The following is a 16,471-nucleotide window of genomic DNA, read 5'->3' as shown; positions in this document are numbered from 1 at the left end:
GGGGGATGTGGAGAAACAGATGCAATGGAAGCTGCTTTGAGTTCTGGTAGCCATAATTTCCATGATTGAAATACCTGAGAGATATGGATGACGTAATTCTACTGAAATCGAAGAAAACATGATGATAATGGCTTATTATATTCTTACAATTGCCTGTTTGTCATTCAGCTGCCTTCGTAAGACAATAAAATATCGTCAGCTTGCGTTAGAAGTTTCACTTCGTTTCTGGCCAAGGTTCTGGTAACGGCTACGTCGATGACTAAAGTTTTGGTAGGCTCGATTACCAGCCACTGTGTTCTGGCCATTAGACTTACTGCTGGGTGTATACGTGCGATATCAGTTATATCTAATCCGTATTTCTTTTACCAGATACAGTAACACATCCCATCAACTTGATCACGTGAGGATGAGGTTTCAGCTTTTTCATCAATTCAAGTTCTGACAGCAAGGCCCTTCTGTCTGATTCTGGGGCATTCGCTACAAAAAACCACAAAAATATCGACAAGTGATCTTGTTTTAAGGTGATTTTGCACGAACCGATATTAAACGCCGATTTTTAACGCAACAATGTTGCGTTAAAAATCTATGTCGTGTATTATGGCGCACAGGGCGACTTTTGACAGGTTTTTGAAAGCGATTCAAAAACTTGCAACATTGTTGTGAGATGTTTGCATGTTGCATTAAAAATCCCTCGTGTAACATACCGCTGCTACCGCGACAAAGTTGCATCGAAAGTTGTCTCGAGTGACATGGATTAAAAATTGGCTTGAGTAACATCATCTTTAGTCTTAGATCAAGCACTTCGATAGTTCATAATTTCTAATCGTACCTTTTAACATTTTGACAGCAACGGTTGTGTGCTCCTCGTTGCCGCTTACATTCCACGCTGTTGCTTTGGCAACTCGAGAAAAAGCTCCTTTACCGACAACTTTAGTTATCTTGACCTGTTCTCGGTTAATTTCCCAGGTTCGTCCCGAAGGGTGAACAGGCATGTAGTCTCCACTGGTTGGAGCTGCATAGGTTGCGGAGTCACCAGACGCTTTGTTTCTAGAGGACTGTTGGTCAGGTTTCACAGCTAGAGGATTCTGGTAAGGAATGGTATAAGGCATAGGTATTGGCAATAAATACGTGAAACTTTGCAGAGTTTATTATTGTGCTGGTTTTGATCATGAATTACTGTCGAACAACATTTTCTTCTCAATCTTCTAACGCACTGTTGAATAAAGCAAGTACTGAAACTTTGAAAAAATACATAGTATCATGAACTACTTTTTCAAATTTTGAACTGCATTTGTAATATTATTATTTTTTTGTGCAGAAAATTTGTAGTGGTAATTGAATGAATGCGAGTGCTGTTACGTATTTACAATGCGAGAGGTATTTGAAAAATATCTGAAAATTGCACGAGCCTTTAGTTGAGTGTAATTTGAAAGAATTTCCAAAAGAATTTCCAAAAGAATTTCCAAAAGAATTTCCAAAGTTGCGAAGGCGTGCGGGTTAATTTGCACTGCCGTGGAAATTAAGAATTAACGATCAATTGGCCTGCTCTCAGCCAATCACAATGGAGTTATTTTCTCAGTCATACGATAAACGATGTAGTCTTAGTTCTTAGTTTTAACTTGTAATTATATCTATCTCTTCACCTGTGATGTTTACCATTATTTTCGCATGTCTTTTACTTATATACCTTCTTAATTTACTTACCAGGACAACAAACTCTCCGCCACACTCTGCACATTTTTTTCTCCTGAAATAAATCAACGCTTGTTTCAATACTTGGAATGTTCTACAGAACACTTTGGTTATGTTGCTTGAAACATAGACTGATAAAGAGCTATGCTAAAAACTGAAATGACAAAAAACAGAAAAACAAAAAACAAAAACCGGAGCTACCAAACTAATCAACGTGTTTGCAAGGTCTTTACATTCAAACTGCATTTCTTCTTCGTTAACCAATGTATTTCTTAGTAACCATTCTTAATGTCTATCTCTGCTTATTTCCAACTTTAACAGGGACAACGATTATCGACTATCGCCGTTTACATGCAAATACATGTAGATAGTCTGTAAGAAGCAAAGATTAAATATCCACACAAGCTGAGCTTAAATACAAAGTGCATTGTAGGCCTTATCTTACGGTGTTTTAAATGATTCAATGCTACTGGGGAGGTTTTTTTGCGTTTCCTGGGAAAATCACATGGTGATTGAACCGTGTAAGGTGAGTTCTATAGGCGTCATAACTAACAGCAAGATCTCTGTAAAAAATGATTTGTTTTTGTAATGGCTGAGGGAAACTCACCTATTTGTATTTGAGGTCACTGAAATGAGAACAAAAAAATATCGGTAAGCATTTTTTTTTTTTACAGTAAAATTCATGGCCTGGCGCAATCACGAAGGAACGTTTGGCTGATTCTAATTCTCTGAAGATTTCTCCAGTGTATTCAGGAAGAGATCATTTTGCATTTGATAATTAAATAATGCAACAATACTCGATAACCGCGTATGCATGCATGGAGCTCCGACCAATTATATCGCAAGGGATATATGGTCAAGTTTTATAAATGCAGACCAGTTGATGATTGATATTGGCCATTTCGAAAATGTACACTGGTAACCGGGGTTTGGTTCAAATTTCCAATCGTGAAACAGACACCACCATATGAAAGCTCACGTTGGAATTGGTCATTTGACCAAGTTTGATGTTTTTAGGGTGAACAGAGAATTCATTTGAATTCATCTACTTTAGAAAACAAAAAAATGATAGATCACATCTGATCTAAATATACGCGGAAAATTAGAATATGCAACTCCTAAGCAAAAGGTAACTTACCCGCACCATTGCGCTGTCTCCGTTGGACGATAATCAGAATAAGAATAATAATCAACAACACGAGGATGACAATGATATAAATAATGTGAAGGGTTGTCTCGTTACACGACGAACCTACAAGATACAGTAGACAGAAAAATATAAGATTGTTTATCACGAATTAAAGAAGTTGATGAGTTGTTGATAGTTTCTAATTTGTACTGATTACCGCTTCCTAGAGACTGTTCTTACAAATTCCGCAGTTTTATCATGACTGTACAAAACGATGCAAGAGTCCTTTTGCTTATCTCTTTCAAACAATTTATTTTGTTCGCTACTATGAAACGTGCTAGAAAGCAATCCTTTTTTGATCTAGCTATTTTGTTTTTGAATGTAACTTCCAGTTGTGACTAATTATTCCTACAATTGTAACTAATTGTTCCTTCACATTTAATAATTAAGAACAGACGGAAGGACAGACAAACGGAGGGAAGGACTGACGGACGGACGGATGGATGGATGGATTGATAGATATATAGATAAATGATTACTAATTTCTTGCTGCTTTTAGCAATTCCGCATGGTTTATGGCTCAAAAAATGTATGGAGGTTCCTTCTCCACATTGCGCTCAATATTGCATTGAAACGTGCTCGAGAACAATTTACCTTTGATTGTAACTTCCACAGTGTAACTCACTGTACCTACAGAGTTAGATGCTTCACATTCATATTTTCCAGCGTCTTTTTCACTGGTGTCGTCAATGATGAAGTCGGTTTTACTGATGTTTGTTTGAAGCACCTTGCCATTTTTCCTCCAAGTAACACTGGGTGTGGGATAACCCTCGGTTTGGCACACCAAGTACAGTACGTTTTCCTCGACAACAATTACTTTACTTTTACTTTTCTTGGTTATTGTCGGTGACACTATATACGAACGAACGAAATATGAAGACAAAGGTATTGGTCAGCCAGAACTATCCATTAAATCCGGGACTTCCATTAAGAGCTCAATGAGGCTTATCGTAAGCTATTGTTTAACAAAATAAAGTTATTTGACAACATAAAGTTAAATTATTACTGTACATTTTGCTGTTTTTCTTAAACTTTTAGCTAGATACATGACCCCACAAGCAAATCTATTGCTTTAAACCAAATTGTGTTTGAAGAAAGGATTGTTTCTGTCCAAAATGTTCTCGGCAAATCTGAAAGCCCAAATCCTTGTGCCAACACATATAATAGGGGCAATCACTGTTGTATGAACTATTCGGAAGAAACATTAGGTTCAGGAGCGCGTAACAATTCTCGAAAATGAGCCCTTAGTGTTTGAATGGCCGCAACCTACATGTTTATTGATACATCAGAACTAATGAACTAAAAATTCCTGGTCTTTCAGCGACGTTTTAAGCCCAGCAATTCTGGAATTTCATTGACAAATAGACAGTTTAGTTTAATATAGAACTTACCTCCGATTGCCTTGACTCTCGTAATCTTTCCATCTTCTATTAAACTCTCACCAAATTCGTTTGTTGCAGTAACTACAAATTCATTCACCTCGCCTTTCTTCAATTCAACTTGTAATTCCCTCACTGAGACATCTGTAATTGTCGTTAGCTTGATCCACTCTCCTGGCTTACCATCAGTCACTATTCTTTGGTACACAGTGTACTGTGTGATTACTCTTCCATTATTTTGCGGTTCGTTCCACTTCAGAGTGATAGTATTATCTGTTACTTCATTTGGCAGATCGTTAATTGTCGCTGACGCTGGGACTCCTTGGGAAACCAAAATACCACTATCAGTTACCATTATCAAAAAATAAATTTAAATTTTCCTCTCTGAAAAATCGTTCTTCCGTTATTAAATCGAATGGATGTGAATTTTGGTGTTACTGAGTATGCACAGAGTTTTGAATTGATCGAGATTTGTTATGATGATAGACGATAGATGGCTGGCTGTTTTGTTCTCACACAGCAAATTGACTACCTTTGAACGCAAACTTGTCCCTGCTCGGTAGCCTTCGGGACTAAACCATCGGTTTTATAGTTATTTATTGTTTAACAGCAGTCTAGTCAGTGTGGAGGGTCAGGTATTGGACTGTTTCTTCATTGGCTGACTTCCTTTTAGCGTATCTGTTCAGCACAGTGCTTGGTTTTTTTAGCCGTTCGTTTTACAATTAGCGTATGGACCTTTGATCGCCTCCTAGTGTAATAAGTTACTCTTTAGCATATCGCAAGTCTACGCCCTATTGTCGCAGTCCGTTCGCGTAGTTAGTGTCACGATTGTTTATAGTGTTAGTCGGGTCAATGTAGAAGGTCAGATATTGGACTGCTTCTTCATTGCCGTTTATTTACCCTCTAACTTTGTGGGAATACTTTATTAGAGCATTGCTAAAGTTTGTATTAACCAGATCTCCTTGGTATAAGAACTGCGTCATGTCTTTGTAGTAAGACTTATGTTGGGCTATACTGTCGCCCGGTTGTGTCAGACAAGGGCTGTTTCCGGGCTATTAATCCTCGAATTAGGCCCCCCCCCAGCTCGAATAAGCGCCCCCCTCCCCTCCCCCCCATTTTGTGGACGAGTAATGAGACAACAAAGGATGTATAGTTTTCGTCGTGTAGTATTAGATTTGTACATTGTTTCAGTTTGTGAACACGTTTAGTGGACACGTTGAACACGTTAAGTACTAACGGTGTTGGTGTTTACGCGTAGATGATGTATTCAAAAAATGATCAGGTCCGGCCACGATTTAGGAAAAATTAAATAAGCGCACCCTCGAATAAGCGCCCCCCTCGAATAAGCGCCCCCCTCGAATAAGCGCCCCCCTCGAATAAGCGCCCTCTGTCTTGTCCTAAATTTGAAATAAGCGCCACGGGCGCTAATTCGAGGATTTACGGTATCCAAGCTTTCGTAATGTAATCTTTTGAGACCTGATATGCACGTCAGTTTTCCATTAGTGATAGTCACGAGCATAATCTGTTACTCGCCTTTAAGAGACATAACTTGTAATTTTCGTTCAGTGACGCTGTTCAGTCAGGGGCTGTGGCGCCACTGCTCAGTGTGCCTTTTCTTTCGAGAGTTCCGCCGGCGTCTTGGTGGGGTTGCCACATTGTTGTGGCTTGTGGCGAAAGTTTTAACCCCATCTTTTCTGAAGAGATTTTAATCTTTGTTTGTAACATTAGTTTCAGTTAAACTCGTCACATTCGAGGCCATTTATCCCAACGATTTGTTTTTATTGTCGTCTACCTATCTCTTCAGCAAACTGGGACTCCTTGGATAACCAGAACACCACAATCAGTTATCATTATCGAAAAAGAAATTTAAATTTCCACTAAATCATCCTCACGTTATTAACTCGAACGGCTGTTAATTGTGGTGTTACCGCACATGCACAGACTTTTGGTTTGATTGAGATTTGTTATGGCGATATGCGATCGATCGCTGGTTATCTCAAGCGCTAAAACTTCCGCACAGTTTGCTCTATTTGCGAGGCTATCAAAAAAATCGCACATTCACAGTAACGGTTGTAATTCGCGCGTGAGAAAACAAGCCATCGTCTGTACTGTCGTAACAAATTTCACTTATGTCAAGGGACAAGATATCACAATTTTTACCTTCATACTTAGTCTTTATCGCCTTTTCCACAGCAGTTCCCTCAAACACAGCATTCCTAGCAAGTATCTTCAACATGTAGTTGGTATATATCTCCAGACCTCTCACAGCCCAACTTGTTGTACCAGGGTTAGTAATATTCTCATTCTTTATCTCAGTGCTACCCTTTAGTATCACCGCTCGGTACGCTGTGATAGGAATTCCTCCATCATCAGCTGGTGCAGTCCATTTTACTGTTAGTGAAGTGGATTGAATGTATAACTGTGCGATGGTTGGGGAGCCCGGCTTCTCTAGGAGAACAACAACAAAAAAGCCTTTGGATGTATAATGTACTTTTAAAATAATTCAACACCTATTAACAATAAAATGTTTCATTCGCTTCCTCCGGTTATCGAGTGTCATTGAAATCCTTTCTAAATCATAATATGCATGATCTTAGAGCTGAAAAAGTTTGGACACCATGGCCTGCATACCTGATAAGTACCTTATTAACTTCTCCAGCAAACGTCAATACGCTAAATACGTTATATTTTTAAACTACGTCCTGAAAATACTAACCCTAGTACTGTCAAGTCGTAGTAAAACAGATGATATTCATTTATTAAGGGTTAACTGTTCACCTGGTTTTAAAAGCAAACATATTTACTTATGTACATATTTACTTAATATGTAAATAGTAGTTTATTGTACTGTATATAATATGCGATTTTATTTTTATTTTTATTATCAATACTGTTTTATTTATTTATTTATTCCTTTATTTATTATTTTCTTGGAGAAATTAGCTATACAGCTACTCTTGTAAATCCGAGGTGAAATAAAGGTGATATATGTTTGTATGTATGTACGTAAAGCTTTCTGTTGAGTTGATGATGAACTTTAACCGAGTGATTCCTATAGAAAGAAAAACCATAAGTCACAGTTTACTTGACAACTGCCTTTCTTAAAAAAGAAATGAAAAGTTAGCACAAAATACATCATTTTAAATTTACGACAAAGAGGACCTACTTATCTGTTCTAATTTCACCATCTCGAAATCAGCAGGAGTGAGTCCATTGTCAGCATTGCACTTGAAACCACCAAAATCAGGATCCACGCTCATCTTCACATTTACTGTGTTCTGTGTAGCTGTGACGCTGTTTATTGGACTTCCATCAGGTTTGTACCAGGTGAGTGTTGGCGTAGGAACACCATCTGACACACACTTCAACGTCACTGTTTGACCAATCCAAGACTTATCAGCTGATGCTGCGGCTTGTTTTATGGTGGGCGGGTCTGAAAAATTACAATAACATCCGATTTTGAAATTACTCGCGGGATTACTCCCTGAATTGTACCTCACTCGGTCCAATTACCCTTACAAATCATCAATAATAGTCTCTGTCCCGATACAATATTGAAGTTTTCACAATCAATCATCTAAATTGAACCTGGCAGAAAATTATCGCATAAGAACCTTGCTGATGTAATATCTCTTCTCTTCATCTCTTAGTATTGTTTCTAACATTAGAGTATGTGTTGTAGAGAAAGTAGCAAAATAGAGTACCGTATTGTAAATAATGCAAGAAATTATGTGTCTTGCAAATAATAATAATAATAATAATAATAATAATAATAATAATCATAATCATAATAATAAATTAACAAGTACCTTAAAAAAACCCTAGCTGTATCGCCTTGCTCATAGCGAGTCTCCCATAGATCTAGCACAGTGGTTAGTCCCAGTAAATATTTCGAAGGAGACGGACTTACTGAAGTTTAAAACTAAAAAATCATCACAACTCTACCATCAATTCATGGTAAAATAGATTTTTTTCCTTCTCTAAGCCATACAATCCATGATTATGAAACATGCTTGTTGTTACTATGCACTCAGCCCTATTACCATTACAAATAGGCGTGCGGAGAACCAATCACGATCGAAAATTTTGTTACAGATACGATTAGACAATAAATAGGATGGGTGCATAACAGGAAAGTGTTTAATTGTAAGACGTTCTTTAACAGAAATTTCGTTAGCGGAAAAGGGGGAACAAACTCACAGCCATTCAAGGAGTGTTAATTAACAATTATTGGATGAGGTTGAGCATGATAGCGATAATTATCAAGGCCAAAGTTTGTGTCATCTGTACGCTCTCCGACCACCATGTTGTCGTACCAAACATCCTCGGACTTAGATACAGGTCGAAGGACAATTTGGACCATGTTTTTCATACATCAAACCTAACCTTCGTCATCTTCCCGGCGGTTTTTTGTTAATTCATCCGTTGCTTTGCTGACGTAGCGTGCTCCGGTGCTGTCCTTGTTGAACAAAAATTCAGTCTTTTCGAGTTGACGGAGATTTTGCCTTCCTCGGCGACAAAAGCACAGCATTACTTCAAAAAACAAAGCTTTGTTTTGAAGCTTTTCTAGGCAGTGCTTTCGTACAATTTTTTCAGGTCTTCTTCGCATATCGGTTGCTTGTGTTCAACTGTTGCCAGCCCTTGTCGCTTCAGGTCCACACACTTCGCGCTAAACACTTTGTTTGTGTCAGCAAACTCTGAATCATTGATGATGTCAAAACCACGAGTAGCTTTGAAATGCCGATTTAATCCAAAACTGAGGCTGTTTAGCGTACTCTTTGAATAAGAAGTGTCATCCGCTTTTAGAGCTTCTGCATAGAACAGCTTTGGCACGTTCGCAAGCGTATCTTTCGTTTGAGGTTCATCTGGTTCCTTTTCCTTCAAATACTGATGAAAAACTTTCAGTGCTGACTTTTTGGCCCCTTTGGTGCTGTTTGCATCTTTATCATCAAAAAGGAGGTTTAAATCTTCTTCTGATAGTGTGGCAAACCTTGCTTTCGACTCCGCCATGACAAAACTGATCAAACTGCTGGTTTGCGTGCTAGGTGACGTCACTTCTGCATGCATAAAACTATTTTATTATGTAAACACTAGTGTAAAACCAGGATTTCTCCTTTTACTAAAAAATCATATCTTCATCGCGCGCAGTAAAGATACTTCTTTTATCTTTCACGTTTGAGGATATTGGTGTCGCCATGGTTACTAACATGATAATCGCTTAAACTGAACTTAGATATGTTGCTGCTCTCACTTGTGAGATATCGAGTTGAACACTCGAAGATAAAATTCGTATCCACGCGCGGGCATGTAATATCCTCTATGTCTGTAGGTATGACGTCCCTTCTACATATATAAAATCTATTGTCTGTAGGTATGACGAAAGAGAAGCAGAGCAAGCAAGAATTAACTGCGTGCTTATAGCCAATCAAAATCGAGCTGGTTACACCAATGTATAATAATCATTATTTATGTCGTGTTCCTTGTTGTCCTTGTTAGATCACGTGGACGAATTGGGGGTATAATTTACGCAACTAGAGTGAATAAAATAAATAAATAAATAAATAAACAAATAAATAAATTTACACTACTTAGAGAAGAGGCCACATCAGCCTTTGCTGGTTTTCATGCAGCTCCCCCATTCTGGTGGAATTGAAATTTGGAGATACGATGTTGGTTATTGTAGAATGAGGAAAACCGGAGACGCGGAGAAAAACCCTCGGAGCAGGGCAAGTAAAAAACATTGACCAAATTTCACATTAAAGAAATCGAATAAGCACAAACACTTTGACGTACACGTGGTTAGGAGTGTCTCCTCAGAAGTATTACTCAGTCGTTGCTTTGTATGTGACACGTACATGTAATAAAACGTGATCCGTGGGAGCCTGTTTTCAACAGATTCCCTTTATTAAGCGCACTCTAGAGCATTTCTCGAGGATGTCCTCTTCATACAGGTTTGACAGTAGTTCGTCCAGACTTGAGATGAAAAGTTATGCTTTGGTACAAAAAGTCAGACAACGGAGGATAAACATTTAACGTATCACGTTAGCATTAAGTGATGACTCTATAAAGACAATAAGAACAGTACATAGGAAGAAGTTTATAGTAAGAGCGAATACTAAAACAACTGCTTGGAAATTTGCACACGGTACAAACGATTATCGAAGAATAGTAAGAATTGGATTTAAGGGAACTTCTTAAAATCATTAATAATTCATCAAGTTAAAACAAAGGATATCATTACCGTGTCGGTGTTGGGATGTCTGATCTTTCAAGATCAGATTTAGCATAGAATTTTACGCTTTTGTTTCTCCGTTTTTTCCTTAGTTTTATTTTCGAGTGAGAGGATATATCAAGCACTCAAGACAGTGTTTGACCACATTTCCAAACATCTCGAGGTTGGTCAAAAATACTCCGCTGAGCGTCTTATTTTCAATTCTCTTCTCGGTGTTTGGAAATGTGGTCAAACACGGTCTTTCGTGTTTGATGTATTACCTCTAAAATGTTTGGTCAGCAGGTTATAGCCAAGGCAAACTTTGGTGCTACTATAATAACTGAGGAGTAAATATCTAATTGTTTACTAATTCAGTATTGTACCACACAATGTACAGTAATGTAATGGTGTAAAGGAATAAAGTTATGTCGATCGTTTCTAAAGAAACTGTTGGACTGTATCTGAGGGCAAGTAAACTACTTAGCTGTTTATCAAATTGAGGTTCATGAAGGTAGATTAACCGCCGTAGCGATTTAGTGAGCGGACATTTCGATAGTTAGGGCTTTGCCAGGGCAATGAAGGGTTAATTTCTCAGTATCAGTTAACTAATTTTCTCAGTAGTAATTTTCCGTGAAATGTTGTTGTTATCAATAAATGAAGGAAATAGATAAATTTTACTTACAGTGAACCACAAGTGTTATATGCTTTTCATCATTTCCTGCTGAGTTGGTGGCTCTACAAGTGTACTGTCCATCATCTGTTCTGTGTATTCTACTGAACGTCAGAAACGCTGCTTTCTTCCCTGAACTTTTTACTGTTCCACTTCTGTACCATTGTACATCTGGGTCTGGTATCCCGGATGCCGTACATGTGATACTGACCGCTGATCCCTCATTGTAGCTTGAATGTACCGATGAGAAGCTTATCTTTGATGCCTCTACAAAAAAACCCCCAAAAAACAAACAAACAAACAAACAAACAAAAAAGGTTTTTGAGTCATGCTTGCCGCTATAGTAGAGGTTGACTTAGGAACATTTTGCGTCACGATTTTGGGGGTTCTGGTACATGCCTTGGTCGCGCAATGGATTTTCTTCAAGGGTGTTGAGACCACCTAATATGGCCGTAACTTCCTGCTGCTATTTTACCAGGTTCTCTTCTACGATATTACAGTCAGTGGTATTGAAACGCTACTGTATATGGTTTATTAAATTCCCGTTCCGGAATGCCAAGAGTGGCATGCGGCATCCATGATGGTGCAATGGCTTTATAATGAGAAAGTTCGAAGGCGGTACGAGAGGACTCGTCTTGACGCGGTTATTGTGATGAGCTCTTTGCACAAGACGCTATTGCGAAAGTATCAAGGGTCTTTGGAAATTCTGAAAAAAGTCACCTGTTTTAGACTGTTTGGTAAAGCCACCACTAAAGTCCCGAAACGAAAACGAGCACGTTTTGAACAAATTTTATCAGAATTTATCAGTTACAATATGAGATTTTTCGAAAAATGTTTGCAAAATTCTCATAGCTGCGGATTTTTTGCGTAAAAACTTAGGCACATTATTTTCTTTGGATATGGAGAGCAATTTAAAATGCCTTATTTATTTCAAAATAATATGAACTTTAAGTCAACTAAATTACATCTAGGTGGCAACTGAAAGACAGAAGTCCTTAATGTAAGGACCACTATTGTTTTCCTTTTTTTTCATATCACTTAAACTCGAAATACATCGCAGTCTCTTCTTTTTCTTCGTTCAGTGACTTAGCTACAATATCGGTTCACGTTGATACACTCAATGAAGGGGTGAAAGACAGTTTTCTTGATAAATTCCTTTCATTGGCACTTCGTTAGCGTGCGGATTGCGGACCGATATGAGACTGCAATAAAACTCGATTACTCAATTTTTTAATTTCGAGTGAGAGGATATATCTAATAACTAAGACAGTATCTCAGTTACAATTTTTTGAAAGACACATTGCGATTTTGCAAAACTGCTTCGCTGCTTGTCCTAATTTCAACTCTCTTGTTTATGTTGAAAACCGTCTAGTGAAACTCCGCGTCGTATTTGATTCATTAAGTGGAGCTAATGAAGTTACTAAGAGGCAGATCTAGGGAAGGCATTCAGGAGCCTAGTTAGCTTTGTCAGCAAAATCTCGAAGGGTATCGTTTTTTCACGTGTCTCCCTTCATCACCTTCCCGTCGCCCTTCCTCCTCCCCAGCCCCACTCCCCCTGTCGAGCAAGACACAGCATATTTTAACTTGCAGCTCGCCCTATTTTGACCACCTCGGGTCACTGCTAGTGTCTAACATTATAACAAAAGCATATTCACCTTTAACTGCCAAGTAAACAGGGTCAAACATTTGCTGATCAAAAGCATCAGTCGGTTTTATTATACAGCCATAAAATCCTTTATCACTCCTTCTGATTGAGGTTAGCGTGAAGATGACATGACCAGAGGATGCGTCACCGCTTCCATTCACACGTCCACTGTATGCTGAAGGGACTGTTACTGGCACTGAATCGTTTTTGTCTAGAGATACCAATACTCCGTTATTCTCGATGGCATTCACTCCAGCTTTCTTCAGTCCCCAATCGACTGAATTAACATCACCAGTGAAGCTCCAAGTAAACCTAACAGAGGAACCAACCAAACCTGTTACAGTGTTTCCACCATACTTGGAGGTAAACGCAATCTGACCTCCTGAAAAATATAAAACCGGACCCAAAGTCATTTTCCCAAAATGAACTACAGTCACGTACGTAATTGCAATACCGTTGTCACAGAAAATTTAAAAAAAGAACAACAACAACAACAATAATAATAATGATAATAATGATGATAATGATGATAACAAAAATGATAATGATAATGATAGTGATAGTGATAGTGATAATGATAATGATAATGATAGTGATAATGATAGTGATAATGATAATGATAATGATAATGATAATGGTGGTGGTAGTGGTGGTGGTGGTAGTGATAGTGATAACAAAACTCAGAAAAAGAAAGTGCGTGACAAAGGTGACGAAACAAGATATACAAGAGTCGAGAGGCTCGCTTCAGGTTTGTGCTGGACACAAATCCGGGAGTGAGGCAGCAGTGCACGCAATGAACAGTTTATTCCAGGACGAGGAAACCAATGCAGTGCCGCTAGTGGATGCGTCAAACGCCTTCAATACACTAAACCGAGCCGGCGCCCTTCATAACATCAGGGTTCTTTGTCCAGCAATTGCAATCAATACCTACCGAGTACCAGGACGACTATTTTTTAATGGGGGTAAAGAGCTCTGCGGAGGGTACTACGCAAGGCGATCCCTTAGCAATGTGCATGTATGCCTTCAGTCTACAGGCCGCGAGTCAAGCCAAACAATGTTGGTTTACAGATGATGCGACTGGGTGTGGATCACTACAGAACATTAGGGTGTGGTGGGACGAGCTGACGATAGCCGGACTGGAAAATGGAAAATGCTCGCTTGCTTGTTACGAGGCCTGATAAGGAGGGGACCGCTAGGAGCATCCTTGAAGAAACAGCAGTTAACATCACCACAGAAGGACGGAAGCATCTGGGTGCGGCGCTGGGCTCCGGGTCCTATCTTGAGCATTACGTTAATGGTAAAGTCGAAGAATAATCGGTGGGGTAGGTGACAAAATTGGTTGAATTTGCTCCGTCGCAGCCCCATGCTTGCTACGCAGCGTTCACTTTTGGATTAAAACACTGCTGGACGTACTTTCTGAGAACTCTGCCTGATAGAGAAGATCTACTTGCACCTCTGGAGCGCGCAATAGCTGATGCCCTAATACCGTCCATTACAGGTCACAATTGTACACAAGCTGAACGCGCGCTGCTGGCGCGGCCAGTGAGAATGGGAGGCATGGGCTTAACAAATCCGAGAAAAAGCCTTGAGCCACCAGAGGCGCTTGAGCCACAAGAGGAAAACGAAGTACACGCTGTGCAACGCGAGATGCGACAAGTGAAGAATCAGTATCTGAAGCAAAAACTTGATGAGGTGAACGGCTCGATTTCAGGAAAAAACTTTTAGAGCTGTCGACCTTGCCACTCAGAAAGGTGCTTCTAGTTGGCTTACTGTTTTGCCGATTAGAGATATGAATTTTGATTTAAACTAGAGTGAGTTTTGAGACGCTGCAAAACTCAGGTACGACTGGGAAGTTCCTGATACGCCCTCTGCTTGTGTTTGCGTGCGGGGACATCTTCAATGTGGATCACGCCATGACATGCAAACGGGGCGAATTTATCATCCAACGCCATAATGAACTGAGGGATTTGGAGGCGGAACTGCTCCGCATGGTATGCAATGGTGTCGAAACCAAATCAGTTTTGCAAGACATCACAGGAGAAGAGTTGAATAGGGGAGCGAACACCACCCCTGATGCCCGGCTGGATAAAGTTGCTCGGGGATTCTGGGTGAGGCAGAGGTCGGCTTTCTTTGATGCCATAGTTTGCCATCCGAATGCAGACTCCTATAGAGATTTGGATCCCGATCAGATATACAGGCAGCACGAAACAGAGAAGAAGCGCCAGTACGCCAGCCGTGTGTTAGAAGTAGAGCAAACAACATTCACGCCATCAGTTTTCAGCACGACAGGTGGAATGGCGGTGGTGTCATGGATCAGGGCAAGAGTGTCTTTTGCGCTACTGCATTACTTTGCTTAAGAGACTCGCGAGCTTCTAGGAGAGTCCACTTAGAACTGTCGAAAATTGACTTAGATGTTGAAAAAGGCAAAAATCGTTCAAATTGGAGAGGCAAAGAGGAAGATTTTTCCAAGCCAATCAGAAAAGGGGAGAAATGAACTATCCTTCTTTGCATTGGAGGGGAAAATCGACCAGCGGATAGAGAACGGCCTCTTTTGAGTGGTTACGATTTTTATTTTTGATGGCGTGACACTGCAAACCAGCCACAGAAAGCTGCTACAAACACCTCAAAATCCTCCCAAAACCAATGAAATTTGCCAAATGGACAACTCAAATCAGGCAGGGTCAGAATATTTTCTTTATTTTATCTTTTAAAAATAACATTTTATCTCGTTGCGCGTTTTTATCCATCGTTATTTTAAACTCCATACAATGCCTTTTATTAGAGCGCTCAACTTCTCAATGCTCAGTGTAACTCGACACCGCGCACTTTAGGTGGCCACGTCACACTCGATACGCGTACATAAATCATTAATCATTACTTGATCGATTCTTCGAATCGTTAGTCTGGGACGGCTGTGCCCAAACATGTCTATAATATAGGTGTTTAGCTGGAAACCCTCGAGCTTGTATCCATCAGTTATAAATTAAATCTGTTGAAGAATCAGTATAAGGTGTTGCCAGTGGCAATGCTTCGAAGAATAAAACCCATTGAGGTTCCAACACAAGAGACTCGGTACCTCTTCGCATGAACAAGTAAGTCGTGCTTAACTTTCCAACCGAGCTAACTTACTGAACCATATTAAACACGATTCCGGCAACGATAAGTGCCCACAATCAATCTTAAATGGAACGCCCTGCTCGTACTAAAACATTCTATACTGAGTGTTTCAGTGATGATCTGATAAGGAGACTATAAGAGACAAGCAACTTAACGTCATTCAGTCGGCTCCAGTTTCGCTTGGTATACCAGATGTTGTTAATATTAAGTTAATTCAGTCGATGAGGGATAAAAAGATCCCAATTAATACTTTCTTGTTATATGGGTTGATCTACCGATTGGAGTAACAGGCAGATCGGATATGACTGACATCATACAGATAGAAACACAGAGAGCAATGGAGAACTTCAGAAACAATCGACACGTGTGTGTTTTGAGCCTCATGTATACTGTAATACAAATGTCTTTCTGCCAAGAGATCTACCAGGGCGGTTTTCAATTGAGTGTTGTCAATACAACTAGTCACCAAAACCAATTGCCTGATTATTTTCGACACTCAATTGAAAACCGCTCTAAGTATGATTCACATATTCCTTTGGCTCACCGAAATAATCGATATCGCTAGTCG

The 16,471-nt window shown here is 39.5% G+C and overlaps 1 protein-coding gene and 2 pseudogenes across 4 annotated transcripts in view; 1 reads left to right on the top strand and 2 right to left on the bottom strand.

The window, feature by feature from the left end:
* LOC145493964 (fibroblast growth factor receptor 1-like) overlaps positions 1 to 16,471 on the bottom strand; it is a 42,422-nt gene that overhangs the window by 6,008 nt on the left and 19,943 nt on the right. For all 4 annotated transcript variants that reach the window (XM_081473458.1, XM_081473459.1, XM_081473460.1 and 1 more), the window contains 11 exons: positions 12,797 to 13,168; positions 11,154 to 11,408; positions 7,427 to 7,693; positions 6,421 to 6,708; positions 4,273 to 4,581; positions 3,476 to 3,733; positions 2,831 to 2,944; positions 2,300 to 2,318; positions 1,705 to 1,747; positions 830 to 1,085; positions 367 to 477 (listed from right to left, as the gene is read on the bottom strand). In XM_081473458.1, coding sequence (XP_081329584.1) covers positions 367 to 477; positions 830 to 1,085; positions 1,705 to 1,747; positions 2,300 to 2,318; positions 2,831 to 2,944; positions 3,476 to 3,733; positions 4,273 to 4,581; positions 6,421 to 6,708; positions 7,427 to 7,693; positions 11,154 to 11,408; positions 12,797 to 13,168 — 2,292 coding nt within the window. The remainder of the gene's footprint in view (positions 1 to 366; positions 478 to 829; positions 1,086 to 1,704; positions 1,748 to 2,299; positions 2,319 to 2,830; positions 2,945 to 3,475; positions 3,734 to 4,272; positions 4,582 to 6,420; positions 6,709 to 7,426; positions 7,694 to 11,153; positions 11,409 to 12,796; positions 13,169 to 16,471) is intronic.
* LOC145492624 (uncharacterized) lies at positions 8,592 to 9,691 on the bottom strand (annotated as a pseudogene).
* LOC145493965 (uncharacterized) lies at positions 13,362 to 14,116 on the top strand (annotated as a pseudogene).

The sequence above is a fragment of the Orbicella franksi genome, chromosome 7 (genome assembly GCF_964199315.1).
Source record: "Orbicella franksi chromosome 7, jaOrbFran1.1, whole genome shotgun sequence".
Taxonomy (NCBI): domain Eukaryota; kingdom Metazoa; phylum Cnidaria; class Anthozoa; order Scleractinia; family Merulinidae; genus Orbicella; species Orbicella franksi.
Note: the sequence above shows the minus strand (reverse complement) of the source record. Positions and strands in the feature narration are given on the sequence as shown.